Genomic DNA, 26,973 nt, shown 5'->3' on the forward strand with positions numbered 1-26,973 from the left:
CACTTGCTCTCTCCCCCATGGGATGGGATGGGATGGGATGGGATGGGATGGGATGGGGGAGAGAATTGGAAGAGTAAAAGTGAGTAAACTCATGGGTTGAGATAAAGAAAGACAGTTTAACAGATAAAACAAAAGCTGCACACACAAGCAAAGCCAAACAAGGAATTAATTCAGTGCTTCCCATGGGCAGGCAGGTGTTCAGCCATCTCTAGGAGAGCCGGGTTACTCGGGGAGATGAATTCCATCACCCCAAACATCTCCCTGCTTCCTCCTTCTTCCCCTAGCTCTATATGTGAGCATGAGTTCTGGTCACAGGAGGGGATATCTGATGTTAGCAGGCTCTGGTTGGAGTTATGCAGATTGCAATGAAAACTGTCCTTGGTTTATAAATGCCTTCTGTCACTAGTTTTGGGGTAACTTGCATTTTGTTGTAAAGCCCATGTATCATATACAGTGCTTTGGCACTTAGAGTTCCTACTGCCAGATAATCCTGGTTTCTTGCTGTCAGAGTCAGAAAAAAGAAAATTGTGTCAGGCATGGCTTTCTCCAGCATGGTCCTAGGTAGCTTTGCAGAGACAGTGTCCCTGACTGATGGATCCCAATATAACATTCCCTACAATAATTAAATCTCTAGGTAGTCCCTTTGCTTGGGACCACTAGTGTGGGAAGCATAGACTGTGAGTTGTTACCATTTTGCCTTTAAAACCAGAACTATTTTCAAATTCTGTGTGTTCATGGTTATTGCTAAACTTTTTTTTGGCACCATCTCAACAGCTATCTCCATATCTTTTTCTCTTTGCATCTACCTGCAAAGGAAGCATGACACAGCAGCACCAGGCTTAGTGTGCAGCTGTGGCCTAGTGTTTGTTGATAACTGTTCTTGTAACATCTTCCACAGCATAAGGGAAGAGGTTGTAGAAATTAATTCATCTTTTTCTTACCTACAATAAAAAAATATGTTTTCAACTTGAGCATGGGGCTGATTAAAGCAGGCTTGCTGTCTCTACCTGCTTTTATCCTGCTCTGGACAGAGCTGTAAAAGTATAATAGAATCTTCTTTCAGTCCTAGCAGTCATGAGCAACCCGTATTCCTAAGGTGCCTCTCTTGCAGCTCTGCCCCTTAGTTTTTGTTTGTGTGATTTGCTCCTGGGCAATAGCTGTTAACTCTTATTAAACCCTTACATCTTTAGAACAGTTGCACTGCATCTTAGTCCAAGTTATCCATTCCTGGTACATAAGCTTCAGCTCCTGGTTTTTCATTTCTGTATTCCTGATGTGATCTTTGGAAAAAAATTCCTGTGGCAATAGCCATTTCTGTGAAAAGGGTGTGTTCCCTGGGTTTGGTTTGATTGGACAAAGTCAGCCAAACACATTGATCTCGTTTATTTACAAAGATGAGGATGTTGAGGGTGGTTTTTGCCTCTATCTGATTGCAACACTGGGCTCTAGATAGGCACAGCTCTTCAGGCCATCATCACATGGTAAATGTGAGGCTGCTGCACACTGCAGCCCTTCTTGGTCAAGGAGCAATTTCAGGAGAGAAAGCATGCCGAGGTACACGGTGCACGTCCGAGGAGAGTGGCTGGCAGTGCCATGCCTGAGCTCCACAAACACCATTGAGTGGCTGGGAAAGGAAGCTGTGAGACGGTACATGAAAAACAAACCTGACAACGGGGGATTTGCCTCAGTGGAAGAAGTCAAGTTTTACATTCGAAGGTGCAAGGGACTTGGCTTGCTGGATCTTGATGATACCGTGGGGGATGCTCTAGAAGACAATGAATTTGTTGAAGTTGGTAAGCAAAGCCTTAAGCATTGCATTGTAGAACGTCTGTGTTGTCACCTGAGTCAGCAAACTGTGGCTTTATCTAGATTCATCTAAAATTGCACCTGAGAGATTGTCTACCTTTGTAAATTTTGTAAATAAATGAGCTTTTATGGAATAATGCCCAATAATTTAAGAATATTTAACTTTTAAGAACAGAACTACATAAAAGTTAGAAGGTACAGGATTCTATATACATCTTCTCTATCTGCTGTCATATATAGTGTAAGCTGTTCTGCCTTAGCCTTTGGAATATCTTAAATAAATACATAGTTCCTTTTACTTTTCCAGAAACATGCAAGTATGCTCAGGCTGATAACTGGAAATCAGAATTCTTATTGCTGTGAATCGTAATAAATTACAAATTAACTTATGTCAATAATGCAATTTAATCCTGTATGTGTTTATTCTGCATATTTCTTCTAGTTATAGAAGGAGATATAATGTCTCCAGATTTCATACCATCTCAGCCAGAAGGAGTTCATTTGTATCCTTTTTGAGTGCTTTGTGAAGTTTTTACAATTACAGATTTAAAATTTTCTAGATTGCCTGCATTTTTTAGATTTCCTTCATTCTTAAAACACATTGTGAGCTGTAATTGAGTGGTCACTGCCTCTGAAATCCTGTCTGCCCTTTTTCCTTTACAAAACTTTCAGATACAGCAAATATCGAGAACCAGAACAGGTAAGAATCACCAGTGATTTTACAACTCAGTAACAAATCCTGCTACTCACCAGAAAATGCTGAGAGTTCAGCCAGCATTTCACAAAAGCAGGGGCTATTAGATTGGCTGGGTCTAGGAAACTAAACTACAATGTGCTTATTATGTGTTTGTTATCCGGGTTCCTGTCTTATGAATAAGCATGAAGAAGCTTCCTGTCATTGCTGAGTTGTGACTGTATTTTTTATTTATAGTGATTATTAAGTAACTTTGTATCTATATCCCAAACTAAAAGGTGGTTCTTTGGTGTAGTATATTTCTTTAGATGGCAACAGCTTAACAACGGAGGACTTGGTCAATTTAGGAAAGGGACTCTACAAGATAAAGGTAAAAATTCTGGACAAATACAGCTAAAAATTACATGCTTATTTTTCTACAGCTAAATAATGATCAATAAGCTAATATTTAAACTACTCTTGTTTTAGCTCACACCCGAAGCTGAAACTAAAGTCAAAAAATCACGAGAAGTGATTGAAAGGATCGTAAAGGAACAGACAGGTAAATATTTTTGCTTTTAACTGCTAATTGTTTAGAAGACTTCATCAGGTTCCCTCCATAACCAGCAGTGTGCATTTCTTGCAGTTGTTTATGGAATCACCACGGGATTTGGGAAGTTTGCCAGGACTGTCATCCCAAACAGCAATCTGAGGTATGTTGTGTGTGCAGCCTTCTCTGTTCCTTCTTTTCAGGAAAGGAAGAAGAGGAAGCAGTTTGACCCTGTAGTTGGGGTTAAATGAGAGAGCTGCTTCACAAATTCCTTCTGTTTTGTGCAAAATCAAACCTGATGAGACTTTTTTGAGGTTTAACGTATTTTCTTTTTTTCTGTAGGGAGCTTCAAGTGAACTTGGTTCGTTCACATTCTGCAGGTAATGAGAGATTGCTTGGTGTTTCCCTTTTCTCTGCTTGTTGGTAGCGGGTGAGTAACCGAGAGGGTTCTGTTACTGTTTCAGGTGTGGGGAAACCTTTGACCCCAGAGAGAACTCGCATGCTGTTGGCACTGAGAATCAATGTCCTAGCCAAAGGATACAGTGGAATATCCCTAGAAACCCTCGAGCAAGTTATTGAAGTGTTTAATGGTAAAAAGATGTTTAAAGAAAATCTTCCTTTCCTTTTTTTTTCTTTTAACTGTTTTGTTAAAGGGTGCGGGTCAAGATGCAGATGCTCGTCTGTCAACTTGGTAGTTGTGAGAGATCAGGACTAGAGCTGCAACAAGAGTAGTCCTGCTGGTGCCATTGTCCATGATTGTAGGATGTTACTGTAGCCACACTTGTGAGCTGGCTTCTCTGTTTTCCAGGGAGTTTATCAAGGGAAGGATCTAAAAGGAGTGATTTTTGTTTTCTTTCTAGCATCCTGCCTTCCTTATATCCCAGAAAAAGGGACAGTTGGAGCCAGCGGAGACTTGGCCCCTCTCTCTCATCTTGCTCTGGGATTAATTGGAGAGGGAAAGATGTGGTCCCCGAAGAGTGGCTGGGCTGATGCTAAATATGTAAGATTTGTGCAGCTGATAGTTGTTTTTTTTTAGCTTGCTGACTCATTTTTCAAATTGCATGCAGCTTTGAGAGAAAGAGAGCTTTTGCTCAGATTAGTAACACGTACAAGTCTTTGGATTTTCTCTCCCAGTTTGAATTGGGACTAGGTTGCCTTTAGCTACTCATCCTCTAATTTGAGAAAGGTGGATCCATGGAGAATACAAGAACTGACTCACATGTCACTGGAGCAGACATAAATAAGCAGCATGTAATTGACCCCTAAAGAAATATCATGCCACAGTACTGCTATACAAGATACTACAGTGACATCATTTATGAACTGGAGAAATGGAGAGGATATGATACCAACTATGAAAGAACTATTGTTCTATCTTCAGTTCCATGAGCATCAATACTTTTCTAAAAAATCCAACATCACCTCTCAAATGCTGAGTGTACCTGGAGATTTACTGGAGACAAGATCTTTGCAGTAAAATTTCTACTGATTTTATAGTGGCTTTAAGTAAATACACAGGTTTGGATATTTCATTTTTGATAAATTAGCTAGGGTTACCTTTATATCAGTCTCCTTCACAAGATGGAGATGTTACAATGAAATTAGTTTGTAATCCATCGTTGTTCTGCCACCAACACACCAGCAGATTGATCTTGTGTTAAGTATCTCCAAGTCCAGCCCCTCCAAAGTCTTTCATGGTAGTTTGTTCTGCTACACCTATAACTCCTACCCATGAATATTTGAATACCAGACTCATTGATGGATTGATTGGTGTACATCACTATAGACTGGAGAAAGATTGAGGACTACACAGGGAGAGGAGTAAGGAGGAAGCAGACCAGTGTGTCCTGGACCTTCTAGACCAGAAGGTATAACTGTACACTTCTGAAGTGCATTACCTCTTCCATTGGACAGGGTGAGAGGATTAAATGAGAAATAGGTTATGCTGTTTCTCCATTTCCTGCAAGAGCAATTGCCCTATAGAATAGACATGTGAAGAATAAACTGGATAGGACGCTTCCTGTCACTAGAGATTTTCTATAGAAAGGATTAGGGATCATTTAAAAAGGAATAATTTATGCCAAGCCAGAATGCTATGAGGCAGGGTGTAGGCAGAACTGCCTTTCCAAGAGGTTTCCAGCCTTCTTTCCTATTGCCCTCTCCCATCATCTAGAACATGGTAGATGTTAATGGGCTGTGACAGTGACATATATCTTGCTTCAGTGCTCCTGCTACCTTCTTGTATTGGCATTAGGAAGTGAGGTGCTAGTTTGGAAGCCCTTTATTTAGCCCAGCAGAAAAAAAATATGTGTGATGTAGAGCTCTTTTTCTCCCATCACTTAAGAAATTTGTTAATATTTCTGTTCATGGAAACATTTAAGTTTTGGTGACTTAATTTTGTGACTTTAGTGACTGAAAAGTATTTTTCATTAACTGCCTTGGCATTTAACTCCTTCACAGGTCCTGGAAGCTCATGGACTGAAACCAATTACCTTGAAACCAAAAGAGGTAATAAAATATAATGATGCCAACTGATGAAAAAGAGCACAGTCAATCACTATTTGCTTTATAGGTACAATAAAAGCATTACATTAATTAATAATAATTTTAAATCAAACTTCAGAAGGATAATGATGAAGTGTTATCAGGAGTGGGAGTCACTACTCCTAGTGTCACCTTACTTGACTTGAAATGTCAGACCCAAGCTTGGTGTTCAGATTGGCTCTGTGGTCAGTGGAGACAGAGAGGTCTCTTTCAAAAGCACTTTAAACCATCCTGAAACAGCTGTCTAAGAGGCACCTTCAAGGTACCTCTCTGCCCTTTGGCCATAACAGGAGGTCAGATGCCTGACTTGAAGCAGGTATCTGACTTACTTGGAACTACCGGTGCTCCAAGGGTGTCTGCAGAGACCAATGGGGTCATGAGCATTAACACTTTATTGTAGCAAAGATGCTCAGTCAAGCTGTGCATTTTATGACTTCAGGATGGTCCAAAAAGCTAGGCAAAGATCTTTAACTCCTTCATGTGAGAAGGAGAATTGTCACAGACATGGGGAATTGTCACAGCATGTGGAATAGCTGCAATGAATTTGCTTAACATCTGCTCTCCCTTGGAAGGGTCTGGCCCTCATCAACGGGACACAAATGATCACCTCGCTGGGGTGTGAGGCGGTGGAAAGAGCCGGAGCTATAGCGAGGCAAGCTGACATCATTGCTGCCCTTACACTGGAAGTCCTAAAGGGTACAACAAGGGCCTTTGACACTGGTGAGTACTGGGCCCTTCCTGTCTGTTTGCTAAACAGTTCCTGACAAGGGAGGCACAGCCTGACAGTCTAACTTCTCTTACTAGATATCCATGCGGTGCGCCCGCACCGAGGGCAGGCTGAAGTGGCCTTTCGATTCAGGTCCCTTCTAGATTCTGACCATCATCCATCAGAAATAGCAGGTGAACAATCTGAACCTTCACCCTCTCAGGTTACCAGGACAGGCTGGGTCCTTCAACAGGACACAATGCTTTTATGTAAGCAATATTTGGGTTTTGCCCTCCTTATGTCTTCTAGAGAGCCACAGATTCTGTGACCGAGTTCAGGACGCGTACACAATGCGCTGCTGCCCTCAGGTACAGACTGACTTTTAGATCCTTCTGTAACAATAGATAAATGATGGTGAAATTTCCACCTCAGAAATACAGTCAGTAAGGTGCTGTCTGACACTGTTAGAGGAAGTGGCTTTATTTTGCCTCAGTAGTGTTAATGGAGACATGCAATTTGTTGCTCTCGTGTGTGTACAGATCAGGCAGCATCTAACAAAGCCATGTCCAGATCTGGAAGAGGCCAGAGGTCAGAAGCAGAGGGAAAGTGTTGATTTCCATGCTTGCAGATTTTGCAGGGATTTTCTTCTGCATTGGTGTTAGTAACATGAACTGGGTGTTTCCAGAAGCCAACAGAATGTAGTATCTCAGATATATTGGAATTCCTCAATCCTATGCATTTTAACAGGAGCAAAGCTATTAAATCAGTGTAATTAATGAAAGTGAATTAATTAATAAGAGGTTTTGTTTTCTGTGAGTGTTTGTAAGGCCACTTCTTCCCTCATAACTCTTCTGCCACTGAATAAATACCTTCCATTTAGGTAAACCAACCCAAATAAGTAAAGAATGTCATATTCAGATTACTCTTTTGGCAAAACTGCCATAATAATAGTAAATACTATCTTTGAAGTGTCTAGGATTGGCAGTGATGCTCCTGATGTTAAAAAGCACATCCAAGACCGTCTTCCATGTGTGAAAGCCGAGTGGAATAGTGGGAAAGAGGGTCCCTGCAGCTCAGTCAGCATCCTGAAAGTGAACTGAGTACAGATACTAAGCTCAGGCACTAATGTCTTTTGTTCTAGGTCCATGGAATTGTAAATGATACAATTGCTTTTGTGAAGGACATAATAATGACGGAAATCAACAGCGCCACAGACAACCCTGTATCTTTTTGATTACTTTATTACTATATAAAATTCTGCTTGGCCTTTTTTATTCTTTTGTTCTGTACAGTTACACTGGAGGCAAAAAAGTCATAACTGGCTTTGGTCAATAACTGCCATTGTTTGCAACAGCAACCTCTCTTCCTTTCCCCATGACTGCACTGAAGGATTTCTGTCAGCTCTGTAATGTAGGGCTGCTTTTCTGTCAGCACTATAATGATGCTGTACATAGCATCATATCAATTGCTGATAAGCATTACTGCTTCTAATCTTATAAACATCTTTTTACCTTTAATTAGAATCTAATCCAATTCTTCTATTTGGAAGTAGTCCAATTCTAATTTGGACTAATTAAGTGCCAAAATTGTAACTGTCATGGAGAGAATCTATCAAGGAACTGAAAATCTATGCTAGGGTCTGAACAGCTTGGTTTTTTTGCGCCCTCAATCAAAGACCTTCATTTATGTAGCTTATTTGAAAAAATACATGTCAAAATTGTACCTACAAATTTGAAGAACTGAGATTGTGTCTTCATTTCCTGAAAAGTGGAAGTGTGGATGCAATATAATGTGCTTGCAAAAAAAAGCCTATTGGCACAAACACTCCTTCAGTTAAATATTCTGATAACTGGCATATATCACTCATGTAAACTGTATTTCACCCACCTGGGCCTTAACTTCTCCTTAAAGATGGTGTTTGCTGAAAGAGAAGAGACCATTTCTGGAGGAAATTTTCATGGTGAATATCCTGCAAAGGTAATTCAGCATTTGAAGAAAGGAAAAAAACCTTTTTCTGGTTTGTTTTTTTCATCTGGTTTAATGAGATCTTCTTTTGTAGGCTCTGGACTATTTAGCAATTGGTGTGCATGAACTCGCTGCAATTAGCGAAAGAAGAATTGAGAGGCTCTGCAACCCCTCACTCAGTGAACTGCCTGCATTTTTAGTCACTGAAGGAGGTCTGAACTCAGGCTTCATGATTGCACACTGCACAGCAGCTGCCCTGGGTGAGTGCTTGAGCAATGCCATAGAGAGAGCAAGCTGGAAAGACTGATTTTTTTCAAGACAGATGCAATCTAACAGTAGATACAAAGGTATCTGGCTCCTGTTTTCTGTGTCCTCTCCATGTGCTCTGTGCTGTCTTGTAAAGTATGAGCATTGGGTGTAGCTGCAATTATTTCACTTCAGGCTTCCTTATTCTGCAGCAACCCTTGAGCATGCAAACTCTGAGTGGACTTTGGTGGGAAGGCTTGTCCCAAAGGTGGCCTGATGCCCTCAGTTCTGGCTGTCTCCATTTGGCACATCAGTATTGGACCCCACAGTCCTCAGAAGACTGGAGTTTGCAGGGCTGGCTATTGGGGGAGCACACTTAAATTAAACATCACTTCAGTTTTTTCTCTAGTACTCATGGCTAAGGCAACAAGAAGCCTGCTGGCTGCTGGCATACTACAGTTCAGAGGTTCAGGAAAACATTAGCCAATATAAAGATAAACATGCTGTGAGAATAGAGCAAATTTTAAAAGTTACAAACAAACACAGGAACAGAGGATATCAGTTAAATGTGTACATAAACATTCTGGAGAAAAACAAATAAATTAACTAAATCAGTGGGCTAAAGGAACCCTGCCTAGAGGCTGGTTTGGGAAGTGGGTCTGGAAGAGGAGCCTGAATACTCATCCCCTTGTTTAAGGGCTGAAAGCTTTACCTTTGGCTGGGAAGAATTTAGGCTTCAGTTGGTTGCATGGCTTCAGGTTTCACTGCACACTTCTGCAATCTGGGGTGACAGATTCTGGGGTGTTTGTGATTTCGGCGGTGGGAAATGAAATTACAGCCCTGCCTCTGCTGACACTAGAAGTCCATGGGTCAAAATCACCTCATCCTGATCAAAACAGCCAGCATTTTATCTGAATTTTTATCTGAAGTTAGAGTTAGTTTTATTTTTCTTAACTTCTTTTTTAATCACCATTATTTTTCAAATCACTCTGCCAGTTTCTGGGTTGTTTGTGTACCAGCTAATGTTTTTCACTCCCAGGGTTAATAGATAAATCTGAAAAAAAATTGCAGATATTTTGCAACACCACTGGATGCGTCTGTCTGCCCCTGCTCCAGCAGCTCTGTGCCTGCCAGACTGAGCTGTTTGCAGTGATCACATGCAGCCTCTCTGGGACCTGCCATCACCTGAATGTGCCAGCTGGGCTCTGGTCCTAGACTGTCACTCCAGCCTATTTTCAATTGATGTCACCACCTCTCTGTTGCTCCTGTGGCTTTTCTGAAGCTGCTAATTTGGCGAGAGCGTTACACAGCATCCCGCTGGGCTTCAGAAAGAAAAGGCCAAGTGCAGCCAGAGTTCTGTGAATGCAGACTTCATTTCTTCTCATTTAAAGAGCAGTTCTCAACCTCAAATTGTCATTGAGTGGTGCCTAAGGCCTCTTCTGCAACCATTTGCCTGTTGGTTTTGGATGCAGCATGAGAATTTATTCCAGATATTGCACCTGGCTTTCAAAGCTGGAGTGTGTCACCCTCAGGGATGTGGGCAGCCTTGTAGTGAGGTGAGGGAGGGAGAAGGTTTATATTGCATTCCCCATCTTTCTAGAGGAAGTTCTGAAAGTGCCTCAGCTGGAATGAGCAGACCAGATGCTGATCTCTCGCTGTATTCTTGAAAGCAGGGGAGGGGTGATCTTTGTGACCAAGCCAGAGGGAGCCAATGCTCTTTACAGACAGTTACCCTAGAGAACAGGCAGAACCAGGCTTGTGTTTCAGTTATGCTCTCTGCTCTTCTGCTTTAGTTTCCTCCAGGCCTTTGAGCCACAGCAACTCAAACTGGACATAAGGGAGTGAAGAGTGAGCTGTCATTCTGTATTTGGTTAATATTTGCATCTAAAGACTGCTGTTGGTTAGAGTTTTCAGAGGCAATGGTAGTTTTCAAGGTGGTTATTACAAATTACTCAGTCCAGGTAAAATACTGACGCATCCTCGAAAGAGGAGCAGTAGTTGGACCCAATGTGGTGGACATGTCCCCCACGTTGTCCATTGCTTCTGCTGTCTCCTGCCTATTCTGTCCTTCATTCATTGTGCTGGGTTTTTGCAGTGTCTGAGAACAAAGCCTTGTGCCACCCCTCTTCTGTGGATTCTCTCTCAACCAGTGCTGCTACAGAGGATCACGTGTCCATGGGAGGATGGGCTGCAAGAAAAGCCTTGAGAGTTATTGAACATGTGGAACAAGGTAAAATTAAAATTCTGATTTCCAGACAGACCTTGAATCATGAAAATGAGGGGCTAATACCAATAATGATCAGGTGTAAGGTAGGCAGATACAATGCAAATGTCTCCAGACAGAAGACTCTCTTCCAAAGTGCTGTCATTTTCCTGGTGTTTTCATGTGAGCTCTTGGCAAGCTTTAGAGGGAGAGCTTTTTTTTTGTTAGCTCAGGCTCCTCTTTTCTCAGTGCAAAAGAAGCTTTCTGATTTATTATGAACATTAATTTGAGTATTCCAGTTATCCTGGAAGAGATTCCTAGGGATTTAAGACTCTGGTGACCAGGAGTTCCTGGACACTTGAAAAGTCTGTACAACAGCACCCAAAATCTGCTTGCTGTGGCTGGCACTGCCCTCAGCATCATCTATGGAGTGATCCAGGCTCTGGGCTGGCTCTCTGGGGGTGTGTACCCACTGGTTTTTCACCTTGCCTGAACCATATGATATGAGTGAGCACAAAGGCCAGGGGTAGCTTTAGACAGGAAACCTCACCTTGAGCTGTACCTGCCAAACATCCCTTTGGCTGCTCTGCCTTCCCAGTCCTGGCCATCGAGCTGCTCGCCGCCTGCCAGGGCATTGAATTCCTCCGCCCTCTGAGAACCACCACCCCATTGGAGAAGGTCTACGACCTTGTGCGCTCCGTGGTGAGGTAAGAGCAGGCAAACACATTCCCCAGAGGCTGCCTGCATGGAGAGCAGCTGCTGGCAGTGGGGTTAATGTTTGCCCAATGTCTCCTCACAGGCCTTGGATAAAGGATCGCTTCATGGCCCCAGACATTGAAGCAGCTCACAGGCTGCTCGTGGAGCAGAAGGTGAGTGCTGGCTTTTGGCTTCTGTGCAGGATTGTCTAGTCCCAACTATTGCACACAGAGCATTAGCCTGGTAACATGGAAGGACAAAGTATTTTTGCCTTGAATCCTTTCACCTTGTCCCCTTGGAGCTGTATCCTTTCCTATCCCTTGTCAACTCTCTCCACATGCTCTTCCCTAAGCCTTGCTCTATCTGCCTCTCTGGTTCTGCTCCTCCCATACAGCATATCCCACCCAATAACTTTTCTTCAGGGTTTCCTGAACTCATGCATTGCTGTCTTAGCTGACCTTTTCTTTGCCTCTGACGCTGCTGTTTCACATTCTTTTTCCACAGGTGTGGGAAGTGGCTAACCCTTACATTGAAAAGTACAGGAGGGAGCACATCCCTGAATCAAGACCCATTTCACCTACAGCTTTCTCCCTGAGAATGAGTGCAGACGATAGTCATGACCACAGGCATCAGAATGAGCTCTGAGTTGTGATCCTCTGGAAGAGAGCAGATCCTTTCCAGAACCTTACCTGAGCATGACCATTCTACTCACACTCAATGTGGTTTCTCCAGGCGAACCAGAGGACCTGACTGTCGAGATCAGAAGCACAAATAGATAGTCAAGAAAAGTCTCACTGCTTTCCTCATCTGTAAAAGACAACTTTGTCATGATAGTGTGGTTTTGACTGAATTTCATGAACTTCTGAATACAAATCATTCAGACTCCTGATGAAACCAGTATTTGTTTTGTCAACATTTTGTTTGTTTTCTCTCCATCTGTGCCAATGATACCAAACAGGCCAAGTTTTATATTCTTACCTTTTTTCTCCCCCCTTGGGTAACTGCTGTGATCCCCTTCATTTTGCCACAAGGAAGATTATCTTTACACTTAGTTATTCTCTTTTGCAGATCATATGTGAGGTATAGGCTCTTGTATAACAGGAGCATTTTTAGAGCAGGTGCTTCACAAATCAGGAAAGCTGTGTGCATAGGAATGTGCTATGGAGATCGCTGCATCACTGCTCCAGAACAAATATTTTATATTCTGGTGATGGGCTACATTTAATGCAGCTTTCCAAGAGCTATGGGCCCACACCTGCAATCAATAAACTGAGGCTTCACATATGGTTGTAGCAATCTATTTTCCTGTCACTTGTGTGATGATGAAAATGTAAAGCAAAAGCTTAATTTGGAAGTAGGACAGGTGACAAAGGGGCAAGAAAAGGGAGAAGAGGAGGTGTAGGACTAGTGCATGTGAACCAGTGCTGAGGTAATGCCACCAAGACCTACACTCCCATCGTTCCCCAGGTCTCTGCCTGTCTGCCAGGGGTCCTGTCCCCACAGATGGGAGCACAAGTCAGTGTGCTCTGTGTCACAACACCGACCTCTGGCACAGGCTTTGTTTTGCAAGGGAAGAATCAGGACATGGATTTCACCTCACGGTGCAGTGCTGACAGGGCAGTACTGATGTGGCTGAGGGGCATTCAGCACAAGTTGAAAGCCTCCCCAGGCTGTTGGCTATGCTGCAAGGGGCAGCTGAAGCACCACTGTGGGGCTGCCTTTGAGCATCTGACACCTGGCATGGAAAATGCACCCTGAGGAGAGGGCTCATGCCTGCTGGCAACCTAGCAGGTTGCCAAATGCCCAAGCCAATGCCTTGAGCATTCAGAGAAGAGATTCTGGGCCCTGTTTCCCGCTCACCTCTGCTTTTGGCTGTTGGGACCAAGGGACCCCCAGCACACACTGCAGCACAGTGGACTCGGGTTTTGCACTGTGCCTGTGCAAAGCTGAGAGGCACCACTCTGCCTGCACCCTGCGTTTAAGAAATGCCTGTGCTCCTTCCCTGATAGCCTTCCCAAATCCCTGTATAAACATTATTTATGAAGGTTGTCTTGGCCAGAATGGACTGTGCAATCACGTACTTGGGATGTTCTTTCAAGCTTCATAAAAACAAAGTTCACATCCACATCTGGTACAACATCTGCTTGCAGGAAAACACGTCAGGTGGCAGGAATACTATTACATTGTTTTAAAATCTGATTTGGTTGGCTAGCCTGGATCAAATAAAGCATGAAGAAAGATACTACAGAGGATGGCTTGCAGATTTTGGGTGTTAACAGATGTGCCCAAGGCTCAGGGAGATCAGGAGGTCAAAATAATGCTCATGCATGTGATGGCTTTCAAATACCTGCTAATCAGAATGAGACCATTGTCCTTCCTCAAGGGTCTGGTTCACTAAAGCACTCTGCTCTGTATCACAGGTTATGTCACTTGCTTATATCAATAACTATTTTTGATGTGAAGTTCTTCATGCTTGTCAAGTGCAATTTCATTCTTTACTTCAGAAAGTAAATCCTTTTTGCTTCTGCAGCCACCATCCATTTGAAAATTTGAAGAAAATACTTAGTCCATGGGGATTCAGAGACCCTCCTACCCCAGACCCTCTGCTTAAATACTGCAAAAGCTTAAATTATCCAGAGCTGTATCATCCTTTTTTCTACATACTCCATTCCTAAATGATGTTACAAGCTGGGGGGGGGGGGGGGGGGGGGGAAGCAGCAGTTGAAAGATAAATGAAAGAGCGCTTTTTAAAAGTTAGGCTCCTAAGTTTCAACACAGCTTTGGGTAAAAGTTATCATACTTAATTTACCAGAATCACATTCAAACTTCCACAAACAAATGTATCTTATGTTATTTCAGATTCAACCTAGAATAAATAAAATTAGTCTTTTCTGGAACATCTGTATGACACTGCTTGTGATCTTCTGCCTACACAGCCAAGGGCCATCCCAAATGTGCATGCCTGAGCCCCTGGCCCTCTGTCACAGGTTACTTAGCATCACATTCCCCAGTAAATCTTACCTGGATCCAAACTCTGTTTATTCATTGCCAGTTCGTTTGGGTTATTTTCAAATATTATAATATTATAGATTAATTGTATAGGAAAACATATTTTGAAACTGTCTTATTTAAGACGGATACAATTAGAAATTATTTAGAGTGCTGGAGAGAAGGACAATGGACATGGAGATGCACCAAATGGGTAATGCTTGGTAAGGTTTATTTGAATAAGAGTAAGGTGAGCAGGCAAACAATTTACCAGTAAATACAAATCTGATTTGTCTGTTGCTTTGAAATACTCCATCCTAATTTGATTTTAGTAGCTCACTAAACTACTGCCTTCACTCAGTAACTGCTCATTGTCTCACACCTCTCATTTTCATAGATGACTTTTCCTTTAACTATAACGTAGTTGATCAATGCTTCATGTCCACCAAACTGGTAAATCAAGTGCTCCCACCTAAAAATACAAGATGTTTAAGAATATATAAACTTGCATAAGAGCAGGTCACATGCCCAGCATACCCAGCAATTTTATAAGATTTGCTTGAAAATGTGGAAACACTATTCCATATCTACATGTTGTCTCTTACTGCATGAATACAGTGAGTCTATCAGTAGAGAATTTATTCCACAAAATAAACACATATTATCTCTAGGTGATTTGTAGTTAGGCATGGATCACTTGTAAAAACAGCCCCAAAGGTCTTAGGCTTTATTTTCCATTGGAGTAATTAAGGAAAATGAAAGTGGGTCTGAAATGCTACCTTAGTTATCTTCACTTTATTCAGTGAAGATAACTAAGGTTAAAGCACATTTAAAATGCAGAAAGAAGAACAGAATAGAGAAGAACAAACCTTGATGAGTTTATGATAAGAAGATCCCCCTGCTTGCCGACCTCCAAGGAGCCATGTGTGTCTGATTTGCCCAGAGCATAAGCTGCATTAATGGTGGCAGCTGCCAGTGCTTCATTCATTGACATCTTCATGTTTACACAGGCCAGGTGCATCACCATAGGCTAGCAGGCAAGGCAGGGCACAATGGGAGTTACCAGGAACACAAAGCTGTTTATTCTTCAAATCCCTAAGCACTCGCCTTTTTCCTTGCACAACAGCAGGAGCTATTTTGTACAACATAAATTTTGCCAAATCCAAAATGAGAACTCTAAAATCAGTAGCTTTGAGAGCATTTTGAATAGGCCTCTCAGTGCATATGAAGGATGGAACCCATTCTGGTTCAAGAATTTCTGGCAAAAACTACCAATACACACAAACAAACACAGACAGCTGTCTGCATGGGGCAGGCAGCTCTCCTTGTGCACACGAAGCCACAAAGTGTACAAGACCTACACACAAGTTGTACTAGTAAGAAATTTCATAATTCTATGGTTTCAGTATTAGGATTATCTTACCATTGAAAAACAGTATGCATTAGGATTGAAGTCACTGCCAAGAGCAACTATAACACCTTCTTCCAACATTTTTCTAGCTTGAGGTTGCTTCAGTCTAGTGGGAAAAATAAACTTATCAGTACAATTTGCTTAGTTATCATACAATGATTTACAAGGGCAAAAGTCATCTCTCAGTTTGGCTGCATTCATGCATCCAGTTACACTGATCCTTATGGAGATAAAAGCCCAAACTCTCCTCTTGCATCCCTACCTGTCATCCTACGAAAAACATAAATGGGAAGTGTGAGCCACCGCTTTTGCAGTAACTGCATGTGGCACCAGCCAGTGTCAACCATCAGGCTCCAGACCACTGAAGTTCTGGTATTTAGCCAGATCTCAGCCACTTAAGAATTTACAAGATGAAAATCTTCACTTCTAAAAAAAATTTTTTTTCTAGTTCTTATAGCTTCAAAGACAGGCTCCAAAATATGAGCAGTGGCACATGCAATGCAATAGTTCCTTCCTGTTTTTTGAGTCTGTGAGTTTAGTCTGCATACATTAGAGATCCTTTCACTTAGCAGCTATAATGCAAAAGATGTTTCCAATAACTTCAATATCTGAAGAGCCATTTCAAAATTGTTCAGCCCTTGGATTAATCTGTGTAGGTGTTTGCGGGGGGGGGGGGGGGGGGCACTTGGAAATACACTCTCTAGGAAGTTTTAGTCATAAAGCCACTATGAATATACTGTGAGACTTCTCAGCAGTCTCACAGAGTTCTGAGGATAAATAAGACAAAAGGAGGGAGGCTCATTCAGCTCTCTGTATATGTGATTGCCTTCACTGACCCAGACTGATCCTTAAGGCATAGATACACACTCCTGCTTTTAGATTAAAAGCCCCTCAAACCACGCACATGGATTTGCAGTTACAGAAGTTTCCCTCAATCTAGGCCTTACCTTAGCATGTAGGCTGTTGTTGGCAGAAGGACAGCAGCACACTTGGCTCTTGCCATTGCCACAATACCTTCATCACTAACTTCTTCCAGGTGGCTGATGGCCCGGGCTCCCAGCTCAGCTCCAAGCTAAGGAAATTTTCAAGCAAATTACTCACTATTCTCAATTAATTCAGTTTAAAAAGTTGTTTCTAAACAACTGGAAAAGACAATTCACTATTAATGCAAAATATACCAGAAGAGAATAGTAAAGATTTTCAAGATTGCTTGAAAAACAATCAGAATACAGAGACAAAATATTTGTTAATTTACTGCAGGAAAAGTTGATCACTTTATCCACCCATGGAGCAGAAGCACACCTTCAGTGGTGTTTTTACCAGCCTAACACATAAACTATGTGAGAGCCATGGATGAAAACATTATCAACTCCTGTTCATAAAGATCCATCAGAAAATAGTTCACAAAACTGAATGCTGCCTTCAATGGGGAAGTCAAATAGACTTTTATGATCAACCAAGTTTTTGGTTTGGTTTGGTTGGCTTTTTTTACATACAGCTTGGGCAGATCCCATAGGAAGGAAGCAATATTTAAATGATGTTGAAACATGGTGTCAAAGGGACTTTCTTTATCAAGATATTTGGGAACCTAGTCTTGACTAAACCACTTCTCTGAGCGTGCTCAGATAAACTGATATCTGAGTAATGAGGCCGCTGAGTGTGCTCACTGCAATTTGGCTTGTTGCTTCTAACAGGACATTTAACAAAAAATATTTTTCAAGTTTCATAGAAACCATGTTTTTGTCATTCTTGGGTGCATGGATATCCACCTTCCCAATGTGTATCCCATGTGGAAGATAAGCAAAGTCAATGTTTGCTTAGCCAGTGCACGTTAGTCCCAGAGGTCAAGGCTTCCTCCCATGTCCTTCCCTCCAAAGCTGCACATGGACTGCTCTTCCTGGCATCTGTTTCTATCTGATGGTCTATTTCATAAATTCTTAGAAAAGACAACCTCAGTTTTGAAAACTCCAATTCCTTCACAGATTGGGCTCTCACAGGAGCCAAAATGAATGTTAAGCAAGACGTACCTCAGCAGATTTCATCGGATGCAGTTCATCACCATGGAAGTTAATCTGTAACCCTATATCTTTTCCAGCTTGAAGGATTCTCCTTGTAGACTCCAGATCAAAGACTCCCTTCTCACAGAACACATCTATATTGTTAACATGTATTTCACCACTTAGTTTGAGTTCTTTCAGTTTAGGAAGGTGGTTATTGATAATGTCATCTGTGGCTTCAGTAGCAGTTTTCCCTCTAACAAAAAGAAAGTGTTAAAGAGCCCTATGAGTAACATCCTTGAAGTCTGGCACACACTCTAGCCATACATGCAATTACTGAATTACTTAGGTAATTATGTAAATATGAATCCCTCAAAAAATTCAAATCAAAAAATTAAGCCCCATTGTAGTAATTCATGCATTCTCCAACATGAGTTACTTTCCATTCAAAGAATATTAGATTGTATTACTGAGTGTTTTCAATAAAGTTGGCATCTTGGATGCTAACAAAGATTTGGGGTACTTTAAACCAAATTTTTCTGCTTTCCTATTCATATATTCTGATCTCTTTATACTGTATCCTAAAATATAACTATTTAAAATATGTAAGTGAGCACTTAAATATGTTAAATGGCATTAATACAATATTTTTATGCAAGTATCAAAGCTCAAAGGGGATATGCAGTGTAAATTATTATTTATAATTTACTTCTCCTTTTCTATCATTCAGACTGATGGACAGATAACTGTTTCTAATCAGAGGGGCTTCCCAAGGTTTGATTTGCAAAAGTCAGAACCATTTATAAATCCACTGTTACATAAAAATAACCCAGGAGAGATCGCTAAATGCCTTAGAAAGGGCAAATAATCCCAAAACACGCAGTTGAGTTAGCATTTTCCAATTTAAATGTCTAAGGACAAGGGATGTACAGCAGCTAATGAGAATCTGAATGCTCACTTCAGGCACTGTAAGGCATGCAGACACTGCCACACGAGGCTGAGTCAGGAGCCAGGCAATGGAATCAATTCAAGAAGCCAAATTCTGGCTGAATTTATAAACAAGGCTATAAAGCAGAGCCCCTCTTCCATTCCCTTCTCACTGAAAAGGCATTGGGGTTGCTCAGCCTCTGACCATGCCCAGGCTTCTCCCTTTTCTCTGTCTACTCAGCAGCCTTTGGAGGAATTTGGGCTGAAAGATTAGAGCCAGAGCCAAGACAAAACAGAGGGAAACACTAAGAAATATAATGCCCCAAAATGCAAAACAAAACTGCTGTTGTTTTAATGCAGAAGATTTCTGCTCAGGAAAATACTTTGAAAATTTCTTGATAAAGTGGAAAATGGCCCAATAATCACTTACTAATAAAAAATAATGATTTTTAAAAATCAGACATTCCCAAATCATGAGTTTGATTCAAAATGGTGACTGGAGGGACCAAGGAAGAACTGCAGATTTCCTCCTGGTCAAAATGACAACCCAAACCAGAGTCTTAAGTTTGAGGGGTAGCATAAAATTCAAGCAAAATAGTCTAGACACAAACATTTGATTGAAAACAGAAGAGATTATTTAAAAAGACCCAAACTGAAAAATACAGATAACTCAGTATTTCCTTCAAGAAATTTCCTGTAACTCCCAACTACCTTTTCTCTTTACTTAAAATACAATATCCTTACTACTACTAAATTTGGTTATGCTTGATGTGCATCAGGGGGGACAGAAATGTGCAGAGAATGAGAAAGCATAACTATCTTCCTAACATATGAGAGTTAGTATGTTTGTAAAAACACTGGAAATTATTTCATTGGTTTATAGAAATGCTCAAAGCATTTTCATGGGAAAGACTATTTATCAGGATTTTGACTGAGATCCTGCCAAGGCTTTTTAGAGGAAGGAGAAAGGAAAGGCTAAGAAATATATATATAGATATAGTTTGGGGTGAAAGGTCTATTTTATTTTACCATTAAGTCCTCTAAATTTTAGTAGAACTTCCTGAAAGAAGCAGTTGCTGCCTTCAGCCAATTTTAGTTACTTTATTCTTAACCATCTCCCAGTTACTGAAGATGATACAGGATTCATTTTCCATAGTTAGATTGACAAAAGATAATTTACCATCCTACTCCAAACACACAAGAATTAGATTGCAAAAAATAGTTTCTGGGTCATGTTTTCTTGAATGTTAGAAATGGTGGGGATTTTTTTTTTTTGGAGTATGCTTTTTTTTCTTTTAACAAACATCTCTTGAATACTGCCACATAATAAGCCTGCCTCCATCTCACATGCCTTGTCTTGCAGCAGCTTACCACTTAGTATGTCAAAATATCCAGCTAAAACTCCTCATTAGTTCCTTCATACACTGAAATCTGATAACATGAAGATTATTTAAATCATAGCGAAATCAAAATCAGAAGTGAGAAAGGATTTTTATGACATGTCTACTTGAACCATCAGAATAATTGATTAAACACGGTTTAATTTTCATCTCATAGCTGTAAGATGCATGCAAGTCTTCATTGCATGGAAGCATAATTAAACTTTGTTTATGGAGCTATATGAAGATTAAATATGGTATTTTCTGTTGTTATTTGGCCAAAATAAAATCTCATGGCAGAAACCAAGCTTGAAGGATAGCAGCAAATGCAAGCAGAAGAACTTTCTGTGTAACGTTCAATGTGAGCACCAGCTGGAGACACAGATTCTGAGCTAAGCCTATGCTGGCATTTAGGAGTCACTAAATAATGCTGCCCTGAAATCCAGGAGAGCTTCCTACGAACACTGGCTGTTGTTTTTCAAGCATGTTGTATTTGAGGAGCGAGGCAGAAGAAGCCAGTGTTCAGTGCAAAGCAGCAGTACTTAAGAAGAGAAAGAGGAGTCCATTACTTGGGCACGGCGTGAGCTCCGCAGTAGGTGGAGGAGATGCCGATGTCCACGGATTTCCGCGCGCGCTCGATGGCCCGCAGCATTTTGAGCTCAGCGTCCAGGTCCAGGCCGTAGCCGCTCTTGCACTCCACCAGCGTGGATCCCGCTCGGAGCATGCGGCCCAGGCGCTGCTGCAGCCCGGCCAGCAGCTCGTCCTCCGTGGCCTTCCGAGTGTGCTCCACCGTGAAGTGGATCCCGCCCCCAGCCTGGTGGATCTCCATGTAGGATGCACCTGCCAGCTTGGGTTAAAGAAAAGAAAACAAAAGCCACCCCAGATACAATTAGCAAGTGCACGAGTGTGTTTTCCATCCAAGAGATACTGCAAAGTGCCTTGAGGTCTCTTTGCAGTGAGAGAGACAAAGAGAGGAGAAAAAAATCCCCCTGAATTCTTCCTCCCTCCCCCTTTTCTTCTCTCTCCCTTCCACTTAAGTGAAGGAATGTTGTAAGAAGCGGTGTCACAGACATATTTTATGAAAAGTCCTTTTGTTAGGATTTTTTCTCCTGAGAAGCTGAGAGGCCTCAGAAACGAAATGTGAACAATGATTATCTGCTGCTGTGGAATGCAACAGGTGCATCTTTGATTGGTCTCATGTGGTTGTTTTTAATTAATGGCCAATCACAGTCCAGCTGTCTCGGACTCTCTGGTCAGTCACAAGATTTTATTATCATTCCATTCCTTTCTATCCCTTGCCAGCCCTCTGATGAAATCCTTTCTCTATTCTTTTAGTATAGTTTTAATATATAATTTTCTTTTAATATAATATATATCATAAAATAATAAATCGGCCTTCTGAAACATGGAGACAAGATTCTTGTCTCTTCCCTCATCCTAGGACCTCTGTGAACACCACCACAAAGCGGCATAAAGAGAATTATTCTGAAAATTTGCTTTCCCCCGCATCCAAGGGGAAAACCAATCTCTAGTTCAAAATTCATTTATGTGGAAAAGAAAAAGGAAGGGAAAAAATCAAGATTTAGACAGTAATAGAAGGCGGCACTCCTGTATTGCTTCAAATAATGCAAAAATATATCAAGGGTAGCTGCAAAGGATGCAGGCACACTCCTCTCTCAGCCTATCACTATTCAAAAATCATCCCTCGTCCCTCAGGTAGATTATCTGACAGAAATTATGCATTTTTCTATAAAAGAAGGATGAGAGTCACTAGGAAGTAGAAACAGTTATACATTAAAAAAAATAGGAGGAAGAAAAATCCATCTGTATAATTTTATGCTGTTACCTTCATTGCAAACTCATGAACCCTATCACCAGCCCACACTGGATGTGTATGTGCATCTACCAGACCTAAAGGAAACAAAGTAAATGTACACTTGAGTTACTTCACTGTGTAAAAGAAAATATTATGAACATGCAAGCAAATTAAATAGACAGCAGAAACTCCCCTAAAAAGTCTCTATTGGTTAGAGAAACAAAAATCCAACCAGCCAAATATCTAGGATTTTCTTCAGAGGCTATTAATTTTCTTTTTAATTTTTTTAGGTCTGACACATTAGGCAAAAGGTCTCTAGGTAAGTGCCTCAGTTGCTGAGTTTGTCATATTATTTTGATAAAGTTTTCAAACTGTGGAAGAAAGGATAAATAGCAGACTTTGAAAGAATTAATTAGACTTTAAGCCTGTACTCTTTAAAAAAAGGCAGACTGCTTAGGCTGGGCTTAGCACACTAGACTTCGTCTAGCAACACTTATTACAGTGGGAGCCTTTTCTACAAGCTCTGAAAGTGACACTGCTGAATGGCCAGGCCACTGTAAGAGAAACAGATCTGACAGCTTATGTACTAACACCACTTGGAGAGTTTAACATGCAATAGACCTGCCCATCTTTTGGGGATTTTTTATCAGGCAAAGCTGCAGAACTTGTGACTTAAATCCCTTTTGCCTTCACACAGCTGTGGGCAGGATGGACAGACTGAGTCCTGTGGCCAAATGGCTGATGGGCTAAGAGAGCACAGAAAAGAGCAGTGAATCTGAAGAGTCCTTCTGTGGGTCAGCTACATTCCTGTTGTGATTTACGAAACAGAGGAACAGATCCACAGACAAAACAAGAGGAGACAGAGCTCCACCATGAAGCCCAAAAGAACCCTTGAATATCTCCAGTGAGGGAGACTCCACAACCTCTCCGGGCAGCCTGTTCCAGTGCTCAGTCACTTGCACAGTAAAGTTTTTCCTCGTGTTCAGGTGGACCTTCCTGTGCATCAGTTTCTGCCCACAGCCTCTTGTCCTATTGCTTGGCACCACTGAGCAGAGCCTGGAAACCTCCTCTGGGCATCCCCCACTTCAGATACTTACAGATTTTGATGAGGTCCCCTTTCAGTTGTCTCTTCTTGAGGGTGAACAGACCAAACTCTCTCAGTCTCTCCTCATAAGAGAGATGCTTCAAACCCTTCATAATCTTTGTAGATTACCCACTCCAGCAGCTCCATGTCTCTCTCGTACTGTGGAGCCCAGAAGTGGACACAGCACTCCAGATGTGTCTCACCAGCTCTGAGTACTAGGATCATGTCTTTGACCTGCTGGCAGTGCTATTCTTTGTATCACAAAAATACACCTACCTGGCAACACGCACTTCCCGGAGCAGTCAATTATCCTTTCAAATGTTGCTTCTGAAAATTCATTGCGAATAACATCTGCCTGGCCCACAGCTTTGATACAGCCATCCCTGCAAAACACAGACAATGACCAAAGAACGTGTGAGCCTGTTCAAAAGTCAAGTGCTTGACGACAGAGCTCCTGGAACAAGAGGACTGAAGATGCACGTGTGGAGGTGGTTCACCCATATTACAGATGGACAGCAAACACTGGGCTGATGCCATACGTTTCAAGCTGTTTGCCATAACGCTTGTCCTCTCCTTAGATCCCTCTGGATGACACCTTGGTACTGTTCCGCTCTAGTTCCTGCTAGGTAACACTGCTTTCCTCCTGCGGATCAGAGAGCACACAGCATCTATCCGCAGGGCACTCAAATCCAGCTGCTACCGCCTGCACCTGGATCCCGCCCCGGGAAGCCGCAGCCCTTTGGGACTGCTCCCCCATGGAATTCGAGGACGGTCCCGGGAAGCCCGGGCTGCGCTCGGAGCACGCCTCCCGCCAGCCCGCCGCTGCCAGCCGTGTCCCGGGAGCACTCACAGCCCCACCACCACGCTGGCGGCCCGCAGCAGGGCCAGCCTGGTGGCGCCGTCCCGCCGCAGGTACGGCTCCCGCCGGCCGCACACCAGCACCAGCTGCTCCGCGTTCTCCAGCAGCAGCCGGTGCCGCTGCCGGCCCGCCATGCCCGCGGCCACCCGGGGCTGCTGCCGGGGCCGCCGGGCTCAAAGTCCCGGGGGGCGCGGCCCAGCGCCCCTCCCGCCCCCGGCCCGCCCGGCCTCTCCCGCCCCCGGCCCGTCCCGCCTCGCCCGGCACCGGCCCCAGCCCCGGCCCCGGCCCCGGCCCGGTCTGCCCTGACTCGGCCGCAGCCCGCTCCAGGCGCGGGATGCTCTGCTGGATTCGGTCCGGATAGCGTAACAGCATCCGTGCATCGCGCTGGTTCCTGAGCAGCTCCCAAGCACCGAGTTTTCCAGCTGGGGCTTCCCGGGGCTCTCAGTCCTCGCAGCACCACCTGGAGATTTCCCTTTGCCAAGAAAATAGGAGCCTCTGATTTGGGAGCGTTTGTTTGCCCACCTGCCCCCTCCCCGGCGTCCATTACCTCTCCAGTTAATCCATCATTTTGCCCGCGCCAACCACCCTGCCCGCATCCCAGCAATGACCCCCGAGGGACCACAACACCTCCCACCGCGCCAGATGTTCAGGCAGACATTCATTTATCCAGGAAGATATCAATTCATCCGATTCCAACAACGAAATGTTTCTGCGATTCTGCTGCCCCCTGCAGAACGAGGGATGGGAGAATCAGGGAGCAAATATTTCCTCCTAGCACGGATTTTTTGGTATTCTTCTCTCTTCATATATTCACAACGTCTTAAGGAATCCTGTACTCCCCAGCTGGAAAATGGAGTGTCTTTCTAAACAAGTGGTCCCTCAAATACTTCTCCCAGGGTGGCAATCTTCTTTAGACACCTTCTTTTCTTTTAGAAAGAGAATAGATTTAAAATGCTGGTAACACATCTATGTGCATACACATATTCCTGTTCAGCAGAAACAGTTGGATATGTTGGCTCTTGGAATGAACCTTTCTGGTGAACTTGTTTGCAGATGAGGCAAGATTTGCATCTAAAGCACAGTAACTTGTATTTAATATGAAACCTGAAAAGTGAATAAAACTACAATAAAATTGGGTGTTATCTTGTGATTCTTCTCCACTGGCATAATGCTGCACCACGACAGAACCTTTGTCTTCCCCCTGAACTCCCACATAGGCATGCAGAAGATTGTCAGGAGAGCTGGTAGAGGGTGCTTTACCACTCCCAGGAGTTCCTGCTTCTGACTGTGGCGCTCCCCAGCAGTATCACAATATGTTTGAAAGCAGAAATCAAAGAGGAACCTGGCAACAGCATCATAACAAGCACAGAAGGACATCCCATTGTGGGAATGCCTAAGCAGTGGTGGTGGGCTGAGAGCTATTGTGTCAGGAATGAAACACAGCATGCTGCAGTGGAGGGGGGGGGAAAGGGAAGATCAACACACCTGTGAGCTGTGCTGTTACACTTTAAAAGAAAAAATCAGTTTTGTGCTCTAGGCTTCTCTGAAATTCAAGGTCAGATCCTGATTTAAAACCTGAGAATCTGTTAAGATTTTATGTTTCAAAAGCTAGGAGTGTATTTTGTTCTAAGACTTACATTCTGTTTGCAAAAAAACTTAAAAAGATGTGCTTGTGTATTTCTATATGCCCTGGTTCTTTTCTGGTGAATAATTTTCTCTGCAATACATCAGCATATGAAAAAGGTCAATCCACTGCAGTCACATCCATTTCTGCACACAGGTTTCTGATATGCTGTGCCTCATCTATTTTTAATAATACTGCCCAGAAATGTAAGTGCAGGAATGGTTTTTAGGTTGCATCCTCAGGAAATTCTAGAATTTGATTCAAACAGTACAGATTCTAAAATACTCAGCTGTATTTTGAAAATCTTGGCAGAATTCACTGGATGTAAATAGAGGACTCTAGAGTGCTAAAGGAATCCTGCCAAAATTTCTTAAATCTAGAGCTTTTCAATCACCTTAAAGTTCCGGTGAAAGGTTCTTTTTGAAAATAATTTTTAAATGTGGCATTTTCAATGGGAGAAAAAAAATCCCAGGAAAAGTAGAGATAAAGAAGTTGAGTATCAGGTTATTGATTTAAGGTATTTCATCTCCTTGCTGGTGCTTTACATGAGAATATGATATGCTTATTCCTCAAGGACACATATTCAAATACACTGTCAGAGCTACATTAGAATGTCTGTTTTTGTAAACAATTTGTAATTAAAAACAAAAAGCCCAAAGTTAGAGATAAGTCTCAAATCAAATATTGGCTACATTGTCCTTAAATTTGTAGATTAGCTTTTTTTCATCCACTAACCAGACCTTTCCAATAATACACATATGTCCTGAAAGGGGAACTATGCATGCCTTAACACAAGTTAAATTACTAATGAAATTTACTGATTGCTATTTCCCTGTTTACAAAAGCAGCAGAGGTCAGTAAACTCTCAGGATCAAACACAGAAAATGCATCATTTGGGTGAAAGTGACTTGCAAATGTGGAATAGAGCCAAACTAAATTGCAAATCTGTTACGTACCTTTGAGTTCCCCCATGTTGGATTGAGCTAACATCACATTTTCAAATACTTCTTCCATAGTTTTGCAAAAGTGAAAGTGAATTCTGCTTTTTTTTTTTTTCCTATGTAGAAGAACCTTGCATCTCTCAAACCATGGAAACATTGCAATTGCTCAGATGAGCTTTCTGAATCTTCTGTTCTCAGATCCATCTTTGGCAAATTCCATAATGGCCCAGGGAGGTGGAGACCTTTTGGGGGGACACCACAATTTGCCTCAGGGGACACAGTTTGGTTCTCCCTGAGCACAGTGCAACCCTGCCAACCTTGGTTTCCTTTTCACACAACCTGCAGCTAAGGAAAAGGAGAGCTTGTGTGCACCTGAGTGGGATGTGGGCACCTGGTACCACTCCAGCACCTGGGCTTATGGGCAAAGCTTGTCCTCCTTTGCAGTCTGTGAGCTGCATAACACAGAATTGGAGTGTGCAGCATTTTTCCTCTTAGCAGTGATAAGGATTTAGGGTCTTCTCAGGTAGGTTGTATACTCTTTTTTTGGGTACTCCTAGG

General features: G+C 42.4%; 2 protein-coding genes across 3 annotated transcripts; one reads left to right on the forward strand and one right to left on the reverse strand.

The window, feature by feature from the left end:
• The first annotated feature begins 1,546 nt into the window (after positions 1-1,546).
• HAL (histidine ammonia-lyase) lies at positions 1,547-12,034 on the forward strand. Its single transcript, XM_066549955.1, has 20 exons — positions 1,547-1,793; positions 2,249-2,309; positions 2,479-2,506; positions 2,796-2,870; positions 2,969-3,041; positions 3,126-3,192; positions 3,372-3,409; positions 3,494-3,619; positions 3,890-4,029; positions 5,490-5,537; positions 6,146-6,293; positions 6,378-6,473; positions 6,589-6,647; positions 7,421-7,501; positions 8,191-8,256; positions 8,339-8,504; positions 10,586-10,720; positions 11,292-11,400; positions 11,493-11,562; positions 11,894-12,034. Exons 1-20 carry the CDS (start codon positions 1,547-1,549, stop codon positions 12,032-12,034), a joined length of 1,974 nt encoding a protein of 657 aa, XP_066406052.1.
• Positions 12,035-14,592: 2,558 nt separating this feature from the next.
• Positions 14,593-24,699, reverse strand: AMDHD1 (amidohydrolase domain containing 1). 2 transcript variants are annotated; one of them, XM_066549885.1, is made up of 9 exons: positions 24,478-24,699; positions 23,268-23,374; positions 21,938-22,002; positions 20,661-20,938; positions 17,816-18,041; positions 16,736-16,860; positions 15,801-15,894; positions 15,247-15,407; positions 14,593-14,849 (listed from the first exon to the last, which is right to left on the reverse strand). In XM_066549885.1, the coding sequence occupies exons 1-9, from the start codon at positions 24,510-24,512 to the stop codon at positions 14,735-14,737; spliced, it is 1,206 nt and encodes a 401-aa protein (XP_066405982.1). In that variant the 5' UTR covers positions 24,513-24,699; the 3' UTR covers positions 14,593-14,734. The 2 variants fall into 2 exon arrangements, with proteins under 2 accessions (XP_066405982.1, XP_066405980.1); XM_066549883.1 differs by lacking the exon at positions 24,478-24,699 and adding an exon at positions 23,842-24,004.
• Between the last annotated feature and the right edge of the window lie 2,274 nt (positions 24,700-26,973).

This window comes from Molothrus aeneus, chromosome 5, assembly GCF_037042795.1.
Source record: "Molothrus aeneus isolate 106 chromosome 5, BPBGC_Maene_1.0, whole genome shotgun sequence".
NCBI lineage: Eukaryota > Metazoa > Chordata > Aves > Passeriformes > Icteridae > Molothrus > Molothrus aeneus.

Excerpts from the sequence above, each read along its gene's own strand:
- HAL (XM_066549955.1), top strand. The coding sequence starts at position 1,547 with ATGCCGAGGTACACGGTGCACGTCCGAGGAGAGTGGCTGGCAGTGCCA. Across the intron at positions 2,310-2,478 it reads CAGCCAGAAGGAGTTCATTT|ATACAGCAAATATCGAGAAC; the intron begins GTATCCTTTTTG and ends CAAAACTTTCAG. Across the intron at positions 3,193-3,371 it reads ATCCCAAACAGCAATCTGAG|GGAGCTTCAAGTGAACTTGG; the intron begins GTATGTTGTGTG and ends TTTTTTCTGTAG.
- AMDHD1 (XM_066549883.1), bottom strand. The coding sequence starts at position 23,984 with ATGGCGGGCCGGCAGCGGCACCGGCTGCTGCTGGAGAACGCGGAGCAG. Across the intron at positions 18,042-20,660 it reads GGAGCTCACGCCGTGCCCAA|AGGGAAAACTGCTACTGAAG; the intron begins GTAATGGACTCC and ends TCTTTTTGTTAG. Across the intron at positions 14,850-15,246 it reads CTTATCATAAACTCATCAAG|GTGGGAGCACTTGATTTACC; the intron begins GTTTGTTCTTCT and ends TTGTATTTTTAG.